The following is a 27,798-nucleotide window of genomic DNA, read 5'->3' as shown; positions in this document are numbered from 1 at the left end:
AGGTTTTGATGGTAGGTGAGAGTCTGATGTGTTGTGGTAGAGGGTTCCAGAGTAGGGGTGATACGCGAGAGAAATCTTGTATACGATTGTGGGAAGAGGAGATAAGAGGGGAGTAGAGAAGGTTGGGGGTTGCGGTAGCTCTGGTAGTGCTGAGGTGGCAGCGGGGTCATTGCAGGCTGTAATCTTTCTTGAAGAGGTGGGTTTTCAGATTCCTTCTGAAGAATCCAAATGTGGTGGCTAATCGGACGTGTTGGGGCACAGAATTCCAGAGGATGGGGGTATTTGGGAGAAGTTTTGGAGGCAATTGGGTGAGGAACGAATAAGTGGAGGAGAGAAGAAGGTCTTGGGAAGACTGGAGATTACATGAGGGAAGATATCGGGAGAAAACTTCAGAGATGTATAGAGGAGAAAGGTTATGGACAGTTATATAGGTCAATGTTAGTAGTTTCAACTGCATACACTGGGGAATTGGGAGCCAATGAGGGAAGTCGAGGAGTAGCAAGGAGAGATGAATTAGTTGATCATAGATAATAATAAAAATGTTTATTTTTATAGCGCCAACATATTCCGCAGCACTTTACAATTTTAGAGGGGACTTGTACAGACAATAAAGACATTACAGCTCACAATCTATAATAATAATAATAATCTTTATTTTTATATAGCGCTAACATATTCCGCAGCGCTTTACAGTTTTTTGCATCATCACTGTCCCCGATGGGGCTCACAATCTAGAATCCCTATCAGTATGTCTTTGGAATGTGGGAGGAAACCGGAGTGCCCGGAGGAAACCCACGCAAACACGGAGAGAACATACAAACTCTTTGCAGATGTTGTCCTGGGTGGGATTAGAACCCAGGACCCCAGCGCTGCAAGGCTGCTGTGCTAACCACTGCGCCACCGTGCTTCTATGAGGAAATAGGGGAGACATCAAAGGTAAATGGTAAAATTTGCTTATATTACACAATACAGCCATAATATACTAAATAGGGTATGCACTTAACGCTACATGAACTGGTCACCAGCCAGTATGTGTACAGTACAGACAAGGAGGGCATTTAAGTGCATGGAGGGTGTGAACAGATGCTACGGGGGTTATGATTTGGTAGAACATTTTGTATGGGCCAAATGGGAATAGAAATATAAGTGAGGTGGGACAATAGGCAAGTCTAAAGAAATGTGTTTTTAGGCCACGCTTAAAACTATGGGTATTGGGGCTTAATCTAATTGTCCTGGGTAATGCATTCCAAAGAAACGGCGCCTCACGTGAGAAGTCTTGGGGACTGGAATAGGAGGTTCGGGTTATTGAGAATTTTATTTTGTCATTAGCAGAATGTAGGGCACGAGTAGGATGGTAGACTGAGACGAGGGAGGAGATGTAGAGTGGTGTTGAATCGTGGAGTGCTTTGTGAGAGTGATAAGTTTATATTGAACTCTGTATCGGATGGGCAACCAATGCAACGACTGGCACATGGAAGAGGCATCGGTGTAGCAGTTTGAAACAAATATGATCCTGGCTGCTGCATTCAGAATGGATTGGAAAGTGAAGGGTTTAGTAAGAGGGAGACGATTAGTAAAGAGCTGCAATAGTCCAGACGAGAATGAATAAGAGCAACAGTAAATGTTTTTGCTGAGTCAAAGGTAAGAAAAGGCCTAATTCTAGAGATGTTTTTGAGGTGTAAGTGACATGAGCGGCGAGTGATCCGATGTGGGGAGTGAAGAAAAGATCTGAATCAAAGATGACACCAAGACAGCGGGCATGTTGCTGGTTAGTAATGGTGAAGCCACACACGGAAATAGCAATATCGGCCATAGGTCAGTGGAGGGAGGAAACATGAGGAGTTCAGATTTTTAACAGATTCAGTTTTAGATGGAGGGAGGGCATGATGTTAGAGACAGTGGAAAGACCAGAACTGGTATTTTGTACTAATGCAGGGTTAATGTCAAGAGACGAGGTATATAGTTCGGTGTCATAAGCATAGAGATGGTACTGAAAACCAAATCTACTGGTTGACCAATAGGGGCGGTGTAAAAGGAGGGAGGCCTAGGACTGAACCTTGAGGAATCCTGACAGTAAGGGTATGTGCACACTCTGCGGATTTTGCTGCGGATCCGATCCGCAGCGTTTCCGCAGCTGCGGATCCGCAGCGGTTTCCCATAAGTTTACAGTACCATGTTAACCTATGGGAAACGAAATCCGCAGTGCACATGCTGCGGAAAAAAACGCGCGGAAATGCAGCGGTTTACAGTCCGCAGCATGTCAATTCTTTGTGCGGATTCCGCTGCGGTTTTACACCTGCTCCAATAGAAAACTGCAGGTGTAAAGCCGCAGCGGAATCCGCAGTAGAAACCACGATAAATCCGCAAGAAAAACCGCAACAGTTTTGCACTGCGGTTTTTCCAAATCCGCTGCGGAAAAATCCGCAGTCCTCCAGAATACGTGTGCACATACCCATAAGGAAAGGGGAGAGGAGGAGGAACCAGCAAAAGATAGTGAAGGAGCAGTCAGAGAGATAGGAAGAGAACCAGGATAGAACAGTGTCATTGAGCCTGATAGAGCGAAGCATAGTGAGGAGGAGCTGGTGATCCATAGTGTCATATGCTGTAGAAAGATCCAGGAGAATCAGTAGGGACCAGTGACCTTTAGAGTTAGGTGTTAGTAGGACCGTTTCAGTAGAATATAAAGAATGGAAGCCAGATTGTAAAGGGTCAACAAGAGAGACTTCTGAGAGATAGCAGGTTAGATGGGAGTGGACCAAATTTTCCAGGAGTTTAGAGATGAAGGGAAGATTAGAGACATGTCTGTAGTTAGCAGCGCAATTCTGGTCAAAGGATTTTTTTTAAGTCATTGATGTATGCTGGCGTGTTTAAATGATGAGGGAGAAAATACCAAATTAGGGGGAGAGATTAAATATTTTAGTTAGGTCAGTGGTGACAACAGGTGAATTGGGCTGGAGGATATGTGAGCGAATAGGGTCGCTGATGCAGGTAGTAGGGCGAGAAGATGCAAGGAGCCTAGTCACTTCCTCTTGTGTTACTGGTTCAAACACAGGAAGTGAGCAAGATGCAATGCAGAAGGGAAGAGACTGCATAGCATCAGGTTATAGGGAAAAAATTTCCTGTCGGATATTGTCAATTTTTTTTCTTTGAAATAATTGGTCAGATCTTCATCGAGGGGTGGGGGCCTGTACTGTTTGAGGAGATAGTGAAAAGTGTCAGTCCTTTTAGAGTTATTGGATAGTGAGATGATGAGGGTGTTGAAGTAGGTTTGTTTGGAGAGGTGAAGGGTGGAGTTATATATTTTTAGCATAAACTTATAATGGATGAAATCTTCAGCCAGATTGAATTTTCTCCGCAGACATTCGGCGCTCCTGGTGCACCAGGAAAACATGTTTGCAGCATGTGTCAGGGTTGACGCGGTCTGTGCCAAGTTGTTTTATGTGTAGGAGGTGCAGCTTCGTACAGGGCACTTTGCAGTGTTTCATAGATGACAATAGAGGTGCATATCGCATTGTAACGTGGGTATGATTGTAAAGCACAGTGACCATAACATACATAAAATATGTATTAATAGTATAGATACCTATTTGACCTGTATACAACATGGATAGTATTACCTATAATGGGATGTAACATGCAGAGTTCCCTAGACTCATGTTTCATGTGCTCTCAATTGCTTCATCTGGGGGTTCTTCTGCACCCCTTGAGGAAATAATAATTTTTCAGGAGGATTTTTTATTAAGAAAGCAGCCAAAAACCTCCAAAAAAAAAAAATGAATGTAAGGCACAGCAATGTAAAAACAACATTGTTGGTGATTTGTTCAGTCTTTTGATACTTTTAACCGCTTCAGTGTTCAGAAACTGAAGTGGTTGAAAGAATCAACATGTTCATTTCTCTGGTGGTTTCATTTGGAAACCACACGCTTTTTTTAGTTGAAAGTGTAGGGAAAAGACAAAAAATGACGGCAAAACTTCCCACGAAGCCACTTCAGGAAAATAACTGCCGGCTATTTCCTGAATTCGACTTCAACTAGGAAAACCTTGTTAGTTTGGAATTGGAGTTTAGACATTGTGTGCACATACCCTTAACAGGCTTTTCAAAGCCAGGCTAGTTTGTGCAGAAGTTTTGTATTTGGTCAGTATATGTAAGCCAAAATCTGGAGTGGAACAATCGGAGGAAAAGTATAATGGGCCATGTCAAGGCGAGTGTCTATCGGTGTGCAACGTGATTCCACTCTATTTGACTACTGGTGCTGTCGTCACGTGACTTCTCATTTGCGATTTGAGTGCCTGCGGTCATGTGCCACTATATTATCTTTTTGCTTTTAGCAGGAAAAGTAGTTTGACACATGATCTCAAGTATACAAATCACAAATGAGTGATGACCTCTGCAGCATACAAATGGAGCGGATTCACATTGCACACTATTAGGAGTCAACAAACTGCAGTCATATAGACTGATTGCAGAAAAGTAATCCTGGCCCGGATAACCCTGATAAGCCAACATGGGACTGCCCTTGACACTTACCAGATTATAATTTTCGAATGTCAGGCTAGCTATTTTTATTGGGCGCTGTAAATCAGTGTTCTGATATACCTTTAAGATCTTCGTAACCAAAGCCATTATTTATTTTTTTTTAGATTGCCATCAGACTCAAACAGCTCAACTCCAAATCAATCACCAGGAGATAAAGCACTTACATTGTCTGCAGAACAGAGAAAACTACATGACCGGAAACATCTGGATGACATCACTGCTGCTAGGCTTCCGCCACTTCATCACTCTCCAGCCCAGTTACTACCTCTAGAGGAATCTCTCGCGCTTCAGATAGAACAGAAAAATATTTATGAGGTATGTTTTCTCCAGACAGCAAGGCTTCTAAATAGTGGAGGTGATGGCATATTCTAGTGCAGGCAATCAAGCAGCAGTGTGATCACTGTGGTTGTGTCACTGAGTTTGTAGATCTCATAATGGAGCAGAATTATCTTTATTGCAGCCTGGGAGTGGCATGGCCTTGTCCTGTATTAGTCACACTGGCCAATACAAATTAAAAATGGGCTTTTTTTTGTCTTTATGCTAAATTTTAATTTGCATTGCATATGCTATGATTTTAAAGATCAAGATGACTAAATTCCAAGTAAACTTTTTACCTAATGAAGAAGAGAGTTGGGCTCCGTTATAACTTTGTTACCATTTTCATGCACTCATTTTTAATGGCTTTTGTTCCATCAAAGATAATTTTAGTGTCACTGTTTCCCCCTTTAACCACTCCATGACCCGTGGTATTTTTGTTTTTGCTTTTGTTTTTCGCTCCCCTTCCTGAGCCATAACTTTTTTATTTTTCTGTCAATATGGCCATGTGAGGGCTTTTTTTTTTAGGGAAGAGTTGTACTTTTGAACGACACCATTGGTTTCACCATGTCGTGTACTAGAAATCGGGAAAGAAATTGTAAGTGCGGTGAAATTGCAATCCCACACTTGTTTTTTGTTTTGACTTTTTTGCTAGGTTCACTAAATGCTAAAACTGACCTACCACTATGATTCTCCAGGTCATTACGAGTTCATAGACACCAAACATGTCTAGGTTCTTTTTTTATCTAAGTGGTGTAAAAACAAATTCCAAACTTTGCTTAAAAAAATAAATTAATGAATTGCGCAATTTTACGATACCCGTAGCGTCTCAATTTTTCGTGATCTGGGGTTGGTTGATGGCTTATTTTTTGCGTGCTGATCGCCGATCTTTTGATCACCCGTTATTGCATTTTACGCCGTTTAGCGATCAGGTTTATTCTTTTTTTTTTTTTTTTTATAGATCAGGTGATTCTGAACTTGACGATACCAAATATGTGTATTTTTGATTTTTTTTTATTGTTTTATTTTGAATGGGGCGAAAGGGGGGTGATTTGAACTCTTTTTTTCATATTTTTAAAAACTTTTTTTCGCAGCACTTTACATTATAGAGGGGACTTGTACAGACAATAGATATTACAGCATAACAATAAACACAGATCAAAACAGATACCAAGAGGAATGAGGGCCCTTCTCCCAAGCTTACAAACTATGAGGGAAAAGGGGTGACACAAGAGGTGGATGGTAACAATTGCTTTCGTTGTTCGGACCAGCCATAGTGTAAGGATCGGGTGTTCGTGTAAAGCTGCATAAACCAGTTAACAGCCTAAATATGTAACAGTACAGACCCAGAGGGCTGAGGGCTATTAACTGCATGAAGTGTATGGGAACCTGATTATGGTTATAGTTTATTTGAATTGGCCACACAGGGATAGTTAGGTAATGCGTTGAGGCAGTAGGCAAGTCTTACAATCTATGAGGAAATAGGGGAGACACGAAAGGGGGGACGGTAACAATTGCTTTCATTATTCTGACCAGCCATAATGTAATAACTCGGGTATTAATGTAATGCTACATAGACCGGTTATCAGCCAGAATATGAAAAGTACAGACACAGAGGGCTATTAAATGCATAAAGCATGTGAGAACATAATACGAGGAAAATTTTCAATGGGCAACACAGGGATAGTTAAGTAAATGTGCTGAGGCGGTAGGCGTCTGAACAAATGCGTTTTTAGGGCACTCTTAAAACTGTATATTGGGAATTATTCGTATTAACCTGGGTAGTGCATTCCACAAACAATTGGCACAGCACGTGAAAAGTCTTGGAGACAGGAGTGGGAGGTTCTGATTATTGAGGATGCTATCCTCAGGTCATTAGCAGAACGGAGAGCACTGGTAGGGTGGTAGGCTGAGACCAGGGAGGAGATGTAGGGTGGTGCTGAGCCATGGAGTGCTTTGTGGATGAGGGAAATAATTTTGTACTGGATTCTGGAGTGGATGGGTAACCAGTGTAATGACTGGCACAAGGTTGAGGCATCGGAATAACGGTTGGTGAGGCATATGATCCTGGTTGCATCATTCAGGACAGATTGGAGAGGGGAGAGTTTGGCAAGAGGGAGGCCGATTAGTAGAGAGTTACAATAGTTCAGACGAGAATGAATAAGAGAAACCGTAAGACTTTTTGCAGAGGCGAAAGTAAGAAAAGGTCGAATTCTAAAAATGTTTTTGAGGTGCAGATAACAAGAGCGAGCCAGTGATCTGATGTGGGGGGTGAATGAAAGCTCGGAATCAAGTATGACCCCAAGGCAGTAGGCATGTTGCTTGGGAGTAATGGTGGAACCACACATGGAGATGGCAATGTCAGGCAAAGGTAGGATAGTAGAGGGAGAAAAAAATAAAAGAAGTTCAGTTTTTGACAGGTTCAGTTTCAGATAGAGGGAGGACATGATGTTGCAGACAGCGGTAAGACAATCACTGGTGTTTTCTAAATAGGCAGGCGTGATATCAGGAGCAGAAGTGTATAATTGGGTGTCATCTGCATAGAGATGGTACTGGAACCAAAATCTACTGATATACAAAGGGAAGAGGAGGGGGCCTAGGACTGATCCTTGGGGAACCCCAACAGTAAGGGGAAGATGAGAGGAGGAGGAGGAACCAGCAAAAGATACAGTGAAAGAGCGGTCGGAGAGATAGGAGGAGAACCAGGAGAGAACGGTGTCCTTAAGGCCGACGGGGTGGAGCATAGTGAGGAGGAGCTGATGATCCACAGTATCGAATGCTGTGGAGAGATCCAAGAGAATTAGCATGGAGTAGTGTCCGTTAGGTTTATCTGTTAGTAGATCATTAGAGACTTTAGTGAGGACAGTTTCAGTAGACTGTAAAGAGCGGAAACCAGATTGAAGAGGGCCGAGAAGAGTTATCTGAGAGATAGCGGATAAGACAGGAGTGGACCAGGCGTTTGAGTTTAGAGATGAAGGGACGATTAGAGACATGTCTATAGTTAGTGGCACAGTTTAAGTTGAGGGATGGTTTTTTAAGTAATGGATGTATAATGGCATGCTTAAATGAGGAGGGAAAGATACCGGAAGAGAGAGAGAGAGGTTGAATATTTTTGTTAGGGAAAAGGGACTGGAGGAGATGTGACGGAATGGGGTCACTGGTGCAAGTGGTCGGGTGAGAAGATGCAAGGAGCCTGATTACTTCTTCTATAAGTGGTTCAAAGTCAAAGAGGGAGCTAGATGCAGTGGGGGAGGGAGGGCAGTGCATGATATGAGAATATTGGGAAATAATTTCCTGTCGGATATGGTCAAGTTTTTCTTTGAAATAATTGGCCAGATCGTCAGCGCAGAGATCCGTGGTTGGGATCTGCACTCTTGGGTTGAGTAGGGAATGAGAAGTGGCAAAGAGACGTTTAGGGTTATTGGACAGTGAGGTGATGAGGGTATTGAAGTAGGTTTGTTTAGAGAGGTGAAGGGCAGAGTTGTATGTTTTAAGCATAAACTTATAATGAATGAAATCTTCGCGTAGATTAGATTTTCTCCACAGGCGTTCCGCGCACCAGGAGCACCGCTGCAGGAAACGTGTTTGCAGCGTGTGCCACGGTTGTCGCCATCTGTGCTTAGTTCTATGTATAGGAGGTGCAATTTCATCCAGGGCACTTTGCAGGGTTTCATTGTAATGCTTCAATGCAGAATCAGGACATGAGAGGGAGGAGATATGGGCCAATGAGGACTGCAATTTCTTCATAAGTTTCTGGGTGTTAGTGGCCTGGATGTTTCTATAAGTGTGGAAAGTGGGGGTGACCTGAGCGGGATGGTAGTTGTTGATAGAGAATGAAAGAAGGTTGTTGTCAGAGAGCGGGAGAGGGGAATTTGTGAAATCATCCACTGAGCAAAGCCAGGAGAAGACCAAGTGGAGGGAGTGTCTGTCTTCATGAGTTGAAGAGTTAGCATGCTGCGAGAGGCCGAAAGAGCAGGTCAGAGATAAAAGGTGAGAAGCAGATGGGGAGAGGGGAGAAGCAATGGGGATGTTGAAATCACCCATGATGAGGGTGGGGATGTCACAGGGTTGCTATGAGCGCCGACCACAGGGTGGCGTTCACAGCAATCCAGCATCAACACCCATAGCGGTCTCTAGGAGACCTCTGGTTGTCATGCTGACGTGCCGATGATCCCCGATCACGTGACGGGGGTCACCGTTCCTCGCATTTCTGTTTGGAAGCGCTTGTTAAATGCTGTTGTCAGCGTTTGACAGTGGCATTTAACTAGTTAATAGGCGTGGGCGGAATGTTCAAAACAGCTGACATGTTCCGGCTTTGTTGTGGGCTCACCGCCGGAGCCCACATTAAAGCGGGGGTTATGCAGAAAGCGGTTAAAGGGTCTCTGTCAGCACAGAATGACTGTTCATGCCAAGTACAGGAACTTGATGCTTCATGGCTGGGCCAATCTACACTGTGTTCCAAATTATTATGCAAATTGGATTTAAGTGTCATAAAGATTTAATTGTTTTGTTTTTCAAATAAACTTGTGGATGGTATTGTGTCTCAGGGCTCAATCGATAACTGAAATCAATCTTAAACACGTGATAATTAGTTTTCCAGGTGATTCTAATTATAGGAAAACTACTTAAAAATGATGTTCCACATTATTAAGCAGGCCAAAGGTTTCTAGCAATATGAGGAATAAAAATGATCTCTCTGCTGCTGAAAAGCGTTAAATAGTGCAATGACTTGGACAAGGTATGAAAAAAATTAGAAACTTCACAAAAACTTTGTGATCATCATAATCTGAAGAGATTTGTGACTGAAACAGAGCACACACAAAGTTCATGCAGATAAAGGCATAATGAGGAAGGTTTCTGCCAGACAAATTCATTGGATTAAGAGAGCAGCTGCCAAAATACCATTACGAAGCAGCAAACAGTTATTTGAAGCTGCTGGTGCCTCTGGAGTACCTCAAACCTCAAGGTGTATGATCCTTCAAGGCTTGCTGTGGTGCATAAACCTACTATTCGGCCACCCCTAAACAGTGTTCATGAGCAGTAACGGTTGCAGTGGGCCCAGACCTACATGAAGACTAATTTTCAAACAGTCTTGTTTACTGATGAGTGTCGAGCAACCCTGGATGGTCCAGATGGATGGAGTAGTGGATGGTTGGTGGATGGCCACCATGTCGCAACAAGGCTGCGACGTCAGCAAGGAGGTGGAGAAATCATGTTTTGGGCCGGAATCATGGGGAAACAGCTGGTGGGGCCCTTTAAGGTTCCTGAAGATGTGAAAATGACCTCGGTAAAGTAAATAGCGTTTCTGACTGACAACTTTCTTCCATGGTCTAAAAGCAGAAACGTGCCTTCAGGAGCAAAATCATCTTCATGCATGACAATGCCCCATCTTATGCTGCAAATAATACCTCTGAGTCATTGGCTGCTATGGGCATAAAAGGAGATAAACTCATGGTGTGGCCACCATCTTCCCCTGACCTCAACCGTACAGAGAACCTTTGGAGTATCATCCAGCACAAGATCTATGAGGGTGGGAGGCAGTTCACATCAAAACAGCTGCTCTGGGAGGCTATTCTGACTTCATGCAAAGACGTACAAGCAGAAACTCTCCAAAAACTCAAGAATGCAAGAATTGTGAAGGTGATATCAAAGAAGGGGTCCTATGTTAACATGTAACTTGGCCTGTTCGGATGCTTTTGAGTTAAATAGCTTTTATTGTTCAGTGAATGTGACCTCCTAATGCTGCAAATTCTACAAATGAGCATTTTCAGTTCTTTAAAACATATCAAATGTATATAAATTCTACTGTGCTTAATAATTTGAACAGTGCATTTTGAGTTTTTATTCATTTTGGAGATTATACTGTTATCATTGGGAGGTTTCTTCAATGAAATTCGATGTATACTCTAACGGGTGATGACTTTTATTAGACTGACTGTCATTTGCACCGACACTTGCACCATTTAGGAAAATCCGATGAAAATGTCATCTGCATAATAATTTGGAACACAGTGTGTGTATGTATATGTATGTATATATATATATATATATATATATATATATATATATATATATATATATATATATATATATATATAAAAACGCTGGGAGCGTCACTCTGTCCGAAGCCTCTATAGACTGTGCAAGCGCCGGCGCTGTCTGGGCCTCACAGAGCGACGCTCCCGGGAGATCGCGGTGTGCGTTCACACTGAACACACACCGCGATCTCCACCGCAGAAGCAGGGACCGCCAGGAGGGTGAGTATCTGCCTATATTCACCTGTCCCCGTTCCATCGCTGAGCGGCGCCATCTTCCCGGTCTTCGGTCTGTGGCCTTCAGTTCAGAGGGCGCGATGACGCGCTTAATGCGCGCCGGCGCCGCCCTCTGACTGAACAGTCATGGCCAGGAGACCGGGAAGATGGTGGCGCTCAGCGATGGAACGCCGGACAGGTGAGTATAGTAAGTGCTGGGGGGCCTGAGCTGGCGGCGATACCGGCACCTGACCCCCACAGCGCGCCGGTGTCCCCGCCTGCTCAGGCCCCCCAGCACTCGGCGCCGAGCGGGTCAGAGGCAGTATGGGGACGCAGGATGGAGCAGCACATAAGGATGGGGACGCAGGATGGAGCAGCACATAAGGATGGGGACGCAGGATGGAGCAGGACATAAGGATGGGGACGCTGGATGGAGCAGCACATAAGGATGGGGACGCAGGATGGAGCAGGACATAAGGATGGGGACGCAGGATGGAGCAGCACATAAGGATGGGGACGCAGGATGGAGCAGCACATAAGGATGGGGACGCAGGATGGAGCAGCACATAACAGTATGGGGACGCAGGATGGAGCAGGACATAAGGATGGGGACGCAGGATGGAGCAGGACATAAGGATGGGGACGCAGGATGGAGCAGGACATAAGGATGGGGACGCAGGATGGAGCAGGACATAAGGATGGGGACGCAGGATGGAGCAGGACATAAGGATGGGGACGCAGGATGGAGCAGGACATAAGGATGGGGACGCAGGATGGAGCAGGACATAAGGATGGGGACGCAGGATGCAGCAGCACATAAGGATGGGGACGCAGGATGCAGCAGCACATAAGGATGGGGACGCAGGATGCAGCAGCGCATGACAGGATGGGGACGCAGGATGCAGCAGCACATAAGGATGGGGACGCAGGATGCAGCAGCGCATGACAGGATGGGGACGCAGGATGGAGCAGCGCATGACAGGATGGGGACGCAGGATGGAGCAGCGCATGACAGGATGGGGACGCAGGATGGAGCAGCACATGACAGGATGGGGACGCAGGATGGAGCAGCACATACCATGATGGAGACAATATACCAATATAAATGCTCGCCACCCGGGCGTAGAACGGGTTCAATAGCTAGTATATATGTATATATGTATGTGTATATATGTATGTGTATATATGTATGTGTATATATGTATGTGTATATATGTATATGTGTGTATATGTGTGTATATGTATGTGTATATATATATATATATATATATATATATATATATATATATATATATATATATATATATATATATATATATATATATATATATATATATATATATATATGTCTAAGGGGTACTTCTATCTGCAACTTCCATAACGGAAATCCTGCGTCGCTGATTGGTCTCGCCAGCTGCCTGTCATGGCTGACGCGACCAATCAGCAGTGGGCACAATCCGATTAGTCCCTTCCTACTCCCCTGCAGTCAGTGCCCGGCGCCCGCATACTCCCCTCCACTCACCGCTCACACAGGGTTAATGCCAGCGGTAACGGGCCGCGGGTACCGCACTCCGTTAACGCTGCTATTAACCCTGTGTGTCCCCAAATTTTTGCTATTGATGCTGCCTATGCAGCATCAATAGTAAAAAGATGTAATGTTAAAAATAATAAACAAAAAACCTGCTATGCTCACCTTCCGTAGTCCGACAATGCGCTCGCGTCTGCCGCCAGCTTCCGTTCCCAGAGATGCTTTGTGAATTTACCCAGAAGACTTAGCGGTCTCGCGAGACCGCTAAGTCATCTGGGTAATTTCGCAATGCATCCTGGGAACGGAAGATGGCGGCAGACGCGCGCATAGGGGCAGCTTCGCTGGATTCCGGCGGGTGAGTATATAACTTTTTTATTTTAAGTACCGTATTTTCTGGTGTATAAGATGACTGGGTGTATAAGACGACCCCCAATTTTTCCATATAAAATATGGAATTTGGGATATACCCGCTATATAAGACGGGGGTCATCTTATACGCCCAGTCATCTTATACGGCGTGTGCGGGTGCGTATGGTTACCAGGGTCTGGAGGAGAGGAGACTCTCCTTCAGGCCCTGGGATCCATATTCATGTAAAAAAGAATAAAAATTATGGATATACTCACCCTCTGACGGCCCCTGGCTCTCAGCATTGCAAGCGGCAGCCTCCGTTCTAAAGAATGCATTGAGCGTAGGACCTGGGATGACATCGCATCGCGGTCGGGTGAGTATATCCATAATTTTTATTCTTTATTTTTTTCATGAATATGGATCCCAGTGCCTGAAGGAGAGTCTCCTCCTATATACTGCGTGGCCTGTGCTATATACTATGTGGCTGCTACATACATGCATACATACATACATACATACATACATACATACATACATACATACATACATACATATTCTCTAGAACAGAGGTCCCCAACTCCAGTCCTCAAGGCCCACCAACAGGTCATGTTTTCAGGATTTCCTTTGCATTGCACAGGTGATGCAATTATTACCTGGGCAAGACTAAGGAAATCCTGAAAACATGACATGTTGGTGGGCCTTGAGGACTGGAGTTGGGGACCCCTGCTCTAGAATACCCGATGCGTTAGAATCGGGCCACCATCTAGTCATTCATATACACCTTCCCACCTACTTTTTTTTTTTTTTTTTTTCCTCCATCTCGCTGATAGCTCTAGCTTGATAGAGCCAGAGAAAGGTGGACATAGATGGAAAACCAGCAGGTGGAATGGTTTAGTCAAATGGTTAGCCACGCCATGATGCATTGAGTGCTTGGTTTGAACAGTGAGTCTCTTTAAGCCTAGAGTCACAAGACCGTATTTTCTATCAACCAAGAAAATCTGTCCAGTGATGCTAATCACACCGATGATACTTTTATCAAAGTGTGATCCGATTTACTCATACGAAGAGAAGGTAGGAACAAAATATTTCTCTATATTCTCTATTGTCAATCCGAGAAAATTGAACCCCGCATTCAGTTGTCATGAGAATGTGGTGGTTTTTTTTGTTTTTGTTTTTTTAATGGACACATTTATTTGCATGGTTGAGTGCAGTCTGATTTACAAATGCAAGTTGTGCATGTTAACATTTTTTTCCTTGGCCAGACTCTGTCCGAGGAAAGAATCTGACATGTGCACTGTTCCATTGAATACCATTGGTCAGAGTGTGATCCAATGTTTTCTCGGATCACATTTGGACCAAAAATATGGTTGTCTGCATGATCCTTAACCCCTTCATGACCCAGCCTATTTTGACCTTAAAGACCTGGCCGTTATTTGCAATTCTGACCAGTATCCCTTTATGAGGTAATAACTCAGGAACGCTTCAACGGATCCTAGCGGTTCTGAGATTTTTTTTTCGTGACATATTAGGCTTCATGTTAGTGGTAAATTTAGGTCAATAAATTCTGCGTTTATTTGTGATAAAAACGGAAATTTGGCGAAAATCTTTAAAATTTCACAATTTTCACATTTTGAATTTTTATTCTGTTAAACCAGAGAGTTATGTGACACAAAATAGTTAATAAATAACATTTCCCACATGTCTACTTTACATCAGCACAATTTTGTGAAACAAATTTTTTTTTTTGCTAAGAAGTTATAAGGGTTAAAATTTGACAAGCGATTTCTCATTTTTACAACGAAATTTACAAAACCATTTTTTTTAGGGACCACCTCACATTTGAAGTTAGTTTGAGGGATCTATATGGCTGAAAATACCCAAAAGTGACACCATTCTAAAAACTGCACCCCTCAAGGCGCACAAAACCACATTCCAGAAGTTTATTAACCCTTCAGGTGCTTCACAGCAGCAGAAGCAACATGGAAGGAAAAAATGAACATTTAACTTTTTAGTCACAAAAATGATCTTTTAGCAACAATTTTTTTATTTTCCCAGTGGTAAAAGGAGAAACTGAACCACGAAAGTTGTTGTCCAATTTGTCCTGAGTACGCTGATACCTCATATGTGGGGGTAAACCACTGTTTGGGCGCACGGCAGGGCTTGGAAGGGAAGGAGCGCCATTTGACTTTTTGAATGAAAAATTGGCTGCACTCTTTAGCGGACACCATGTCGTGTTTGGAGAGCCCCCGTGTGCCTAAACATTGGAGCTCCCCCACAAGTGACCCCATTTTGGAAACTGGACCCCCCAAGGAACTTATCTAGATGCATATTGAGCACTTTAAACCCCCAGGTGCTTCACAGAAGTTTATAACGCAGAGCCATGAAAATAAAAAATTTTTCTTTCCTCAAAAATTATTTTTTAGCCTGGAATTTCCTATTTTGCCAAGGGTAATAGGAGAAATTGGACCCCAAATGTTGTTGTCCAGTTTGTCCTGAGTACGCTGATACCCCATATGTGGGGGTAAACCACTGTTTTGGCGCACGGCAGGGCTCGGAAGGGAAGGCACGCCATTTGGCTTTTTAAATGGAAAATTAGCTCCAATCATTAGCGGACACCATGTCGCGTTTGGAGAGCTCCTGTGTGCCTAAACATTGCAGATCCCCCACAAATGACCCCATTTTGGAAACTAGACCCCCAAAGGAACTAATCTAGATGTGTGGTGAGCACTTTGAACCCCCAAGTGCTTCACAGAAGTTTATAACGCTGAGCAGTGAAAATAATAAATACGTCTTCTTTCCTCAAAAATAATTTTTTAGCCCAGAATTTTTTATTTTCCTAAGGGTTACAGGAGAAATTGGACCCCAAAAGTTGTTGTCCAGTTTCTCCTGAGTACGCTGATGCCCCATGTGTGGGGGTAAACCACTGTTTGGGCACACGTCGGGGCTCAGAAGGGAAGTAGTGACTTTGAAATGCAGACTTTGATGGAATGGTCTGCGGGCGTCACGTTGCGTTTGCAGAGCCCCTGGTGTGCCTAAACAGTAGAAACCCCCCACAAGTGACCCCATTTTGGAAACTAGACCCCCCAAGGAACTTATGTAGATATGTGGTGAGCACTTTGAACCCCCACGTGCTTCACAGACGTTTACAACGCAGAGCCGTGAAAATAAAAAATCATTTTTCTTTCCTCAAACATGATGTTTTAGCAAGCAAGTTTTTATTTTCACAAGGGTAACAGGAGAAATTGGACCCCAATAATTGTTGCGAGGTTTATCCTGAGTATGCTGGTACCCCATATGTGGGGGTAAGCCACTGTTTGGGCGCACGTCGGGGCTCGGAAATGAGGGAGCACCATTTGACTTTTTGAATACAAGATTGGCTGGAATCAATGGTGGCGCCATGTTGCGTTTGGAGACCCCTGATGTGCCTAAACAGTGGAAACCCCTCAATTCTACCTCCAACACTAACCCCAACACACCCCTAACCCTAATCCCAACCCTAACCCTAAGGCTATGTGCCCACGTTGCAGATTCGTGTGAGATTTTTCCGCACCATTTTTGAAAAATCCGCGGGTAAAAGGCGCTGCGTTTTACCTGTGGATTTACCGCGGATTTGAAGTGTTTTTTGTGCGGATTTCACCTGCGGATTCCTATTGAGGAACAGGTGTAAAACGCTGCGGAATCCGCACAAAGAATTGACAAGCTGCGGAAAATACAACGCAGCGTTTCCGCGCTGTATTTTCTGCACCATGGGCACAGCGAATTTGGTTTTCCATAGGTTTACTTGGTACTGTAAACCTGATGGAACTCTGCTGCGAATCCGCAGCGGCCAATCTGCTGCGGATCCGCAGCCAAATCCGCACCATGTGCACATAGCCTAATTCTAAAGGTATGTGCACACGCTGCGGAAAATGCTGCGGATCCGCAGCAGTTTCCCATGAGTTTACAGTTCAATGTAAACCTATGGGAAACAAAAATCGCTGTATACATGCTGCAGAAAAACTGCACGGAAACGCAGCGGTTTACATTCCGCAGCATGTCACTTCTTTCTGCGGATTCCGCAGCGGTTCTACAACTGCTCCAATAGTAAACCGCAGTTGTAAAACCGCAGTGAAATGCGCAGAAAAACCGCGGTAAATCCGCAGCGGTTTAGCACTGCGGATTTATCAAATCCGCTGCGGAAAAATCCGCAGAGGACCAGAATACGTGTGCACATACCGAAGCCCTAACCCTAACCCTAATCCCAACCTTAGTGGAAGAAAAAAAAAAATTCTTTATTTTATTATTGTCCCTACCTATGGGGGTGACAAAGGGGGGGGGGTCATTTAGTATTTTTTTTATTTTGATCACTGTGAGGTTTTATCACAGTGATCAAAATGCGCTTGAAACGAATCTGCCGGCCGGCAGATTCGGCGGGCGCACTGCGTATGCGCCCGCCATTTTGGAAGATGGCAGCGCCCAGGAAAGAAGACGGACGGACCCCGGGAGGCTCGGTAAGTATGATGGGGTGGGGAGGGGAGCATGGGGGGGTGAATCGCAGTGTGGGGGGGGTGAATCGCAGTGTGGGGGGGGTGGATCGGAGTGCGGGGGTGGGATTGGAGCACGGGGGACGGACAGGAGGACGGGGGAGCGGAGCACAGGACGGAGGGCTGGGGGGGAGATCGGTGGGGTGGGGGCACATCAGTGTTTCCAGCCATGGCCGATGATATTGCAGCATCGGCCATGGCTGGATTGTAATATTTCACCAGTTTTTTAGGTGAAATATTACAAATCGCTCTGATTGGCAGTTTCACTTTCAACAGCCAATGAGAGCGATTGTAGCCACGGGGGGGTGAAGCCACCCCACCTGGGCTAAAGTACAACTCCTCCTGTCCCTGCAGGCCGGGTGAAATTACAGTTAACCCTTTCACCCGGCCTGTAGGAGCCCAATCCAGCCATGACGCATATGCTGCGTCACAGGTCGGATTGGCACAGGTTTTCATGACGCATACGGTGCATCAAAGGTCGGGAAGGGGTTAAAGAAAGTCTAACAGCACATAATTACAGTTCTATCCAAGCGCAGATATAATCAGTGTACCCTTGGTGTCCCCAATTAGTTCACTGCACTTTCCATTCTACTTGTCTTCCCTCCCTCTGAACTGCTTAGCCACCCCAAGGGTGCACTGAGTGCCTGTGCTTGTTACGAACAGTCTTTTTGTGATGAACATGGTAATATAGAGAATGTTCAGCACAGCCGAAGGAAGGAGGTGCACGGTCATAGGTTCCCAAGCCTCAATATATAGATAATAAGTGACTGGCACACTCCAGACGTGTTGTGATGCAAAATTGGGGTTTATTATACATACAGTAACACAAACGTTTCGGTCATAACTGGACCTTCATCAGTGTGCTAAAGAAAAATACATACAAAGGGAGTGATATCCAAAACATAAAGGATCAAAAATATACAAAATAAACATAAACAAAATGAACAAAAGTATATACAACACAAAAGGTCATGTTTCCAGAAAGAATTGATAATAACATCCTAGGAGGACCGTCAAAACAAAATTTGCCGAGAAAGAAGCGAACAATTGTGTGCAGGTCTGGTGACATGGAAGAGGGAGCAAGAGGAAGGAAGTATGGAAAGTAGGTGATGAAAGACACACTGTGCCGTGAGGTAAGGCTGAAAAGGTAAACCTACCTAGATAACTAGTATGTTGAAGGAGCCCCAATAATTGAAACTACATTGCATCTGAGGGGAAATGAAGTGCATATATACATGAACCTGTGCGTCCCTAAATGGGCCAAAGCGTAATGCTATAAGGCTTTATGTGTCATATAAGATGGTTACATACCAGAAAAAAGCCTGGAGCTATATGAAATTCAGGTGATAGTATCGGTCCATGGACACAGGGGAATATGGCCCAGATGGTGCTATCTGCAGGGGAGATTGGTACAATGTAGATTGTGCCTGTGAGCCACTGGGTCATGTAGGTATATGGTACCTACCAGAAAAGAAGCCTGAAGGTATATAGATCCCAGCAGGTGAGAACAATCTGCAGATGCAGGGTGGTGTATCACAGGTAACGCTATCTGTAGGAAGGATAGGTAAGGTATATAATGGCACTAGTGAGCAATTAGATAATGAGCGGATGTAGTACACAGGACTTACCCCCCAGTAGATATGAAACCATGCGGAGTCACCGCTGCTGTGAGCTAAGCGGGAGGTATGCGCTGTCTGTACAGGGAGAGTATAAGCAGACATCGTATAAGGGGGATGTCGCTCTGTATTGCTAGGACAGAGAGCGTGCACTGTGTAGAACTTACCAGCCTGATGAGTGGAGGGAGCACGCGGTGTCCACCGCAAGTGCAGGCTGGGGAACGGAGCACCAGGGACCTCCTTATATAGTGGGGAGGTGAAATAGTGTGTGCATAGTAGTTGCCGGAGAAGAGAGGCCGGAGGGGGCGGGGCCGGGTGATGTGAGTGTCACATGACCGCTGGGGGCAGTGTTATTTGTGTTCCACTGTAAAGGAGAAGAGGTGGAAGTGCGTTCCAAGGTAGTGGATTGGCTGATATCGAGGTGTGCTACGGTGGCCCCAGAGTGTCACAGAAGGGGAAGTTTCAAAGTGGTCGATTCTGTAAAGGAGAGGCAGAGAATTAGCAAACAGAAAACCAACATTGTAAATCATGTATAGACAATGATCTTTATATATACACTATGCGCGCTGGTGCTGAAAAGGAGGTGAATATCAAAATGCATTAAATGTAATTTGAAGAGAAAGTAGCTTATCGGACATGATCGGCTACGGTCACAAAAAGGTTGCCCCCAGCGGTCATGTGACACTCACATCACCCGGCCCCGCCCCCTCCGGCCTCTCTTCTCCGGCAACTACTATGCACACACTATTTCACCTCCCCACTATATAAGGAGGTCCCTGGTGCTCCGTTCCCCAGCCTGCACTTGCGGTGGACACCGCGTGCTCCCTCCACTCATCAGGCTGGTAAGTTCTACACAGTGCACGCTCTCTGTCCTAGCAATACAGAGCGACATCCCCCTTATACGATGTCTGCTTATACTCTCCCTGTACAGACAGCGCATACCTCCCGCTTAGCTCACAGCAGCGGTGACTCCGCATGGTTTCATATCTACTGGGGGGTAAGTCCTGTGTACTACATACGCTCATTATCTAATTGCTCACTAGTGCCATTATATACCTTACCTATCCTTCCTACAGATAGCGTTACCTGTGATACACCACCCTGCATCTGCAGATTGTTCTCACCTGCTGGGATCTATATACCTTCAGGCTTCTTTTCTGGTAGGTACCATATACCTACATGACCCAGTGGCTCACAGGCACAATCTACATTGTACCAATCTCCCCTGCAGATAGCACCATCTGGGCCATATTCCCCTGTGTCCATGGACCGATACTATCACCTGAATTTCATATAGCTCCAGGCTTTTTTCTGGTATGTAACCATCTTATATGACACATTAAGCCTTATAGCATTACGCTTTGGCCCATTTAGGGACGCACAGGTTCATGTATATATGCACTTCATTTCCCCTCAGATGCAATGTAGTTTCAATTATTGGGGCTCCTTCAACATACTAGTTATCTAGGTAGGTTTACCTTTTCAGCCTTACCTCACGGCACAGTGTGTCTTTCATCACCTACTTTCCATACTTCCTTCCTCTTGCTCCCTCTTCCATGTCACCAGACCTGCACACAATTGTTCGCTTCTTTCTCGGCAAATTTTGTTTTGACGGTCCTCCTAGGATGTTATTATCAATTCTTTCTGGAAACATGACCTTTTGTGTTGTATATACTTTTGTTCATTTTGTTTGTTTATTTTGTATATTTTTGATCCTTTGTTTTGGATATCACTCCCTTTGTATGTATTTTTCTTTAGCACACTGATGAAGGTCCAGTTATGACCGAAACGTTTGTGTTACTGTATGTATAATAAACCCCAATTTTGCATGACAACACGTCTGGAGTGTGCCAGTCACTTATTATCTATATTTTTGTGATGAACAGACTCCCTTTAAGGGTATGTGCACACGTTGTTTTGAGCTCTGCGGACTTTTCTGCAGAGGATTTCAGAAATCCGCAGGTAAAAGGTACTGCGTTTTACCTGCAGATTTTATGCGGATTATGTGCGGATTCCACCTGCGGTTTTACACCTGCGGATTCCTATTATGGAGCAGGTGTAAACCGCTGCGGAATCCGCACAAAGAATTGACATGCTGCGGAATGTAAACCGCAGCATTTCCGCACATTTTTTTTCTGCAGCATGGGCACTGCAGATTGCGTTTTCCATAGGTTTACATTGTACTGTAAAAGCATGGAAAGCTGCTGCGGATCCGCAGCAAAATCCACAAAGTGTACATATAGCCTAAATCTCTTTGACAAGGGCCTTTAATCTGGCAAATTATTGTTAATAAGATCACTATGTGAACTTGCTGTTCGTTTGTCAGCAAAACGCACCTTTGATGCTGGTGTAAAAAATCATTGTTTTGTTTGTGCAACAGTGATGTGTTGGCAACAATACTCTTAGTGCTTTTATTTTTTTCCTCTTCTTCCAAGAACCATAACTTTTTTTATGTTCCCATTGATATAGCTGAGTATGGGCTTGTTTTTTTGCAGAACAAGATATTATTATTATTATTATTATACAATATATACATATTTTACTTCAGAGTGTGTAAATTGCTAATGACCGTTCATGGTTTGCATAAAGTGTGCAGTAAACATAGCTTCTGTGTTCTCTGAATATACCCTTTGTTCCTGTTGCTTCTGACAGTTCCTCTGGCTCCATCCGTTCTGATTTTCTTTTATGTGCATTCGGCACATAACATGTAAAATCATATTCTATATGCCACCTTATGGCATTACTCTCACCAGAAAAAAAAAACATCTCTTTTCTGTATGGCTCTCTGAACCGGTGTCTTTTTGCCAACATTTAGAAAATATTGTACCTGTGTTATGTGTAAGTACATAGCAATGCATATGAAAGGTTACCCCTTATTAAACTTGGACCGCCTAGAGCAGCAGAACTAGGCTGCAGGTAACTGTTGTCAGAAAATTACAATCCAGTGAGACCAAAATTATAGACTGTTCATGTCTTTGTCCGTGGGCAAACTTACAAAATCAGCAATGGATCAAATACTTATTTCCCCCACTGTATGTGTGTAACTTGCATGCATGTTGATCCTACGTTATGACATGCAGGACTGCTGCGTTCTTCCTCGGGCCAATTCACTGCAGCACAGTTAGCAGACAGTCTTTTAGTAGGTTGTAAGCTGTTGCATGGTCTCCCATGCACACATAGGGAATATGTGAATGCATGAGCCCTCCTTGTAATATATCATATCATAAACGCCATGTTCTTGCTGTGATTTTTTTTTTCTAAAAAGGTTTAATTTTTTTATATATCCATAGGAAAAACAAGCTAAGCTTGCAGCACAAAAACTTTTCCAGAAGCTGAACCTTGAAATGAAGCCTTTTAGTCCTGAAGGAGATTCGTACATGAAATACAGAGATCACAGAGACCAAGATAAATTTGGGACAGAAGAATAACCTGCAGGTGATAAGCAAAGAATGGACTGTGCAGTTATCTATTTATCGCCCTGATCGACCTTGTATACAGTTACATTGCCCATTATTGCTATATGCACTGTACAAGAATGCACTGTGGGAGGTATGATTGGGCAAATGCATGCACTGCTTACTTCTGTTTTCCTACTGTGTTATTCTATGCGAGATTTCCACCTAATGAAATGCTTTCACAAGTGTAAGGTGACTCCACTCTAAGGCATAACATTTAGTGAGACTTGGACTTCTTAGCTAGTGATACCACTTTTTATAGGCATCTATAGCCGCATCCGTACCTGCCATATTACAGTATAACCTTACAACTGCTGACATTGCTACATTAAAGATTTAACAGGTTTTTTTTCAGTCAAATATCACTAATTTCACAATGATGAAGGTTTTGAACTCTGAGATCTAGGGAGCAGTTTACATTGGTGAGCCAATTCATCTGCCGCCATGCTGCCTGATATCGTCTCTTGACAAATAATATAGCGACGTAGCCAGAGTCAGTCATTTATTTTGGAAAGTTACGTCTGTATTAATCAATTAAACTAAATTTCTGATTACACACTCAATTTCACAGACAGAGTTAAAGGGGCTCAGCCCCTGTTGTGGCAAACAGTCTCCTTAAGTGATGACATTACAGTCAGTCTTTATGCCACTGCCCTGCTGTTAGAACTACATTGATGCCCTATTATTTGGGGAGTGCCCTCCTACTCCACTTGCATGCCACACGTGTTCTGTAGGTTGCAGTTGGAGAGGTGGGGTGGCACTCAGGCTGGGAGGGAGAAGGCTTCGCTGCAGAAACATTTGAGGATTATGAGAAATGTAGTTTTAAGTTTTTCATTGTAAATTGCACATTTTGATTAAAAACCCGTAATTTTGGTTTATAAAATGATCGTTTTCTTTTCTTTACCCTGTTACCGACATGATGTAATGATGTGCCATATGTAGGCTCTCTGTGCTTGATGTGGGCTCAGGTACTGAGCTGAATCTTTGCCGGCAGATGTTGGCTGTGTTATTCAGCCATCAGTTGACTCTTACCGGCCGTTAAATTGTTAAATGCCCCTAGAAGTCTGTAACAGCAGCATTTACAGCTCACTGGGCGCACTGTTGTAATTGCCCATCGTCAACCCTGATGGGCTGCAATGGCTGTCGCGCGACTACTGAAAACTCCTGAGACTGTCATGGCGTTACTCCTATGGAAGCCAGCCCGTTGTTGTATAAAACAAAAATCACTCCCCTATGAACACCAACAAGAATGGTGGTGTTGTATTTAGTACAAGTGATCGGACACAGCACCTGGAAGAAAGAGCGGAAAATAAATGCCTAGTCGGGAAGGGGTTAATATTTAGAAGCCACTTAAAACGACTCTGTAGTGTAATGACCCCATCCACCAACACCTCCTAGTGTAGCTTCCGGGGATCGTTGTGAGTGCATCATGCTTGGGATTTCTGACTCTTCAGATTTTTTCGTGGAGTACGGCTTTATTATAATTTCTCTAAATTATGTGCTGTTAAAAAAGGTTATGTTTTGTTGGAATATTCTGCTAGGAGAATATTGTTGGGAAAAATATCTAAAATAATTAGAAAAAAAATAAATAGCGTTCCTGTAGGATACAACCTGCTATATGGGCTGGTGGGCTCCAGATGTCGACTGAGATACAAACTGCATAATGGTGGCTCCTGTTACTTTCCAATTGGGAAGTGCAATTGAAGGTATATGTGCAGAGTAGAGCACTTCCTAGTTAGGAGGGAAGTAAGGAAAAACACCAGTACCTATGGACTTTTCTTTCAGTTGTTGGACAAGACAAGCTTCCACCACTTCCTATCAGAGCCAACATGTTGACAGACTAGATGGGTGAATTGCTAAAGATTTAGCTTGTCACCATCACTCCGAGCAAACTGTTTACCACATATGAAGTCTATAATATGGATTATCTTCTATGTTAACTTGCATTCACAGCCTGCCAACCACCATACACAGTAATACATTCACTTTTTGTATAACTAATATAACCTAGTTGTCTTCACATCTTGGAGTAAACTTTCCATCCCCTCAAAGCCTTAGCAGTTAATGCTCTGTACACTTATATGGTACGTTTCCACTTTCAGGATCTGCGGCGGTTTTGACGCTGCAGAATGTCCACACCATTTCTGCACCTATTGTGCAAATAAGCGGATGCGCATTTATGTTTTTACACATGCGGCTTTTTCTCATTAATGCAAGTCTATGGGGAAAATCTGCATGTGTACCCGCAAGAGAAGTTGACATACTGCGGATTCGAAAGACGCGTCACATGTCAGTTTCCTCCGGTGATCCGCATACACTTTGCTGTAACATTCGGCCGCTGCGTTTTTGATGCTGCATAAATACAGAGCGTCAAAACCGCAGCAAATCCTGAACATGGGAACGTACCCTCGGTCACACACCACACAGTTGTTTACTGATTTATTTTTCTATTTATTGATATATTGCATATATTCTTAAAAATATATATATTCTTTCCCAGTCAAAAATTCCCAGGCCTCACTTGTATGTCTAATAATTTTTTTATGTTTTAATTTGAAATTTAGACTGTCAAATAATTTTTACACACTGTATATTTCAATAAAGTATTTTCTATGAAATGTGTGTATTGTCCTTTTACCACTATAAAATATTCATATAAAGGGGTTGTTTGCACTGTAACTTTTACCTTTCTTAACCCTTTCACAACACGCAGCTAGCCCGCCCCATATCCAGCAGGTAAAAGCTGAGTATTAGGCCGGAGTCACACTACAGCGAGATACGGCCGAGTCTCACAAGTTAAAAACAAGCTCCGGCACTCTGGAGCGGAGCGTGCGGCTCCATGTATTGCTGTGCGGCTGCACGCTCCGCTCTGGAGTGCCGGCGCCAGAGCTGGGTTTTAACCAGCGAGACTCGGCCGTATCTCGCTGTGTGTGATCTCGGCCTTACAGCCAAGACCTACCGCTAACAATCACAGGTGCAGCAGACCTCCGCCTGCAATTGTTCACCTGTTAAATGTCGCTGTCAATCTGATAGGGGCATTTAACTTGTGTTAACTTCTGCCTATCGGCGCACCCATTGTCATAACAGCCGGAGGTCAGATGATCACCCCCATGACTGCTATTACAGAACATCTTTTAAACTCTGCATGTGGCATACATTCAAAGGAGACTGTGATTCTGAAGTATAGCTGCATATAGCACAAGTGATCGGATGATCACATCTTGAAAAATATACGGTAAGTTTAAATTCACCACCCTATCTGCCAGTGAAAATAAAGATATAAAAAAAAGTGATATCGCCAAGTTCAGAAAAGTCAGATCTATCAAAATATAAAAACAATTAATCCGATCGGTAAACATATTCAAATTCAAGAACGTCAAAATTACGGGGTTTTTTGGGGCGCTACAATTCCACAAAAAACGCTGTAACAAGCGATCAAAAGTCACATGTATCCCAAAATAGTACCAATAAAAACGTTGTCTCACACCGCAAAAAAATATGCTATCATATCGCTCCACCAGATGAAAAATAAAAATGTTACAAGTCTTGGAAAATGGTAACAAAACTCCCAAAAATTTTTTTTGCAAACTTCAGATTTTTTTTTCTGCCAATAAAATAAAAAAAAACTGGACATGTCTGGTATCTCCATGATCGTATTGATGAGGAGAATCATATTGCATGGTCACTTTTACCACAAAATGTACGACGTTAAAACAATTCCCAAATAACATTGTCCGAATTGGGGGGGGGGGGGGTCCACAATTTCACCGCACTTGGAATTTTTTCCCCATTTTCGAGTACGCTATGTGGTAAAATGTTGCAATTCTGGTAAGAAAGTGAGGAAAAACGGAAATGAAAAACTAAAATGAGCTGCAGTGTGAAGAGGTTAATGTAGGTGTCGTCCTCCATGGCTGCAATATCTGGGGTTCTGGAATAGATGGGGAGGTGACAGAGTGCTGTGTGTCATTAATCTTCAAGTCGTGTGCCAGAGAATGCTGGCACGGCAAAGCAATAAAGTGTACGGAGTACAACTGTTGCGTTAGCAAATATGAACAAAGTGCAAAAAAGCAAGTGCACATCATATAAAAAAGGTGCAGTGCACATCCAAGTAATACAGTCATGGCAGAAAGTGTTGGCACTAGCGATGAGCGAGCATGCTCGGATATTGTGTTACCCGAGCATGCTCAGGTGTTATCAGAGTTTATCAGGTGTGCTTAAATAATATGTCTGAGTCCCTGCAGCTCCATATTTTGTGGCTGTTACTCAGCTGCAGCACATGCAGGGGATTGCCTAACAAACAGCCGTGACACATGCAGGAATTGCCGAACGGCTGCGAATTATGCATACGCAGGGACTCGAACATATTATTTAAGTGTGCCCAATGTGCACGAGCATGCTTGTTCATCACTAGTTGGCACCATTGAAATTGTTCCAGAAAATGAAGTATTTATTCCATAAAATTATTGCAACTATACGTTTTATTACACACGTTTATTTCCTTTGAGTGTTTTGAACAACACAAAAAAACTGAGGGTGGAAAAAAAGGCAAATTTGACATATTTTCAAGCAAAACCACAAAAATTGGCCTGACAAAATTGTTGGCACCCTCAGCTTAATATTTGCACACGCTTTGGAATAAATAACTGCAATCAATCGCTTCCTATAACAATCACCAAACTTCTTACACCTCTCAACTAGAATTTTGGAGGACTCTTCTTTTGCAAACTGCTCCAGGGCTCTCATATTTGAAGGGCGTGTTCTCCCCACAGCAATTTTAAGATCTCTCCATAGGTGTTCAACAGGATTTAGATCAGGACTCATTGCTGGCCACTTTAGAACTCTTCGATGCTTTGTTTCCTTCCATTTCTGGGTGCTTCTTGAAGTATGTTCGGGGTCATTGTCTTGCAGGAAGACCCATGACCGAGGACACAAACTCAAGTTTCTGACACTGGTCACTACATTGGGACTCAACATCCTCTGGTAATCTTCAGATTTCATGATGCCTTACACACAGTCAGCAAAACAACCGCAAAACATCATTCATCCTCCACCCTATTAGATTGTAGGTATTGTGTTCTTTTGTTTGTAACCCTCATTCTGTTTTTCTGTAAACAGAATAATGTGCTTTACCGAAAATTTCTATCTTGATCACATTTGTCCACTAACCACTTTCTCAGAAGGATTTTAGCTTACATACATTTTGGCAAACTGCAGTCTAGCTTTT

At 43.6% G+C, this 27,798-nt stretch overlaps 1 protein-coding gene across 2 annotated transcripts in view; it reads left to right on the top strand.

Annotated features, from left to right (window-relative positions):
* Positions 1–23,457, top strand: part of POLR2M (RNA polymerase II subunit M) — a 32,452-nt gene extending 8,995 nt beyond the window's left edge. For both annotated transcript variants that reach the window (XM_069765922.1, XM_069765921.1), the window contains exons 3-4: positions 4,642–4,852; positions 22,410–23,457. In XM_069765922.1, coding sequence (XP_069622023.1) covers positions 4,642–4,852; positions 22,410–22,547 — 349 coding nt within the window. In that variant the 3' untranslated portion in view covers positions 22,548–23,457. The remainder of the gene's footprint in view (positions 1–4,641; positions 4,853–22,409) is intronic.
* Positions 23,458–27,798: the final 4,341 nt, after the last annotated feature.

The sequence above is a fragment of the Ranitomeya imitator genome, chromosome 4 (assembly GCF_032444005.1).
Source record: "Ranitomeya imitator isolate aRanImi1 chromosome 4, aRanImi1.pri, whole genome shotgun sequence".
NCBI lineage: Eukaryota > Metazoa > Chordata > Amphibia > Anura > Dendrobatidae > Ranitomeya > Ranitomeya imitator.
This window is presented reverse-complemented; position numbering and strand designations above follow the sequence as displayed.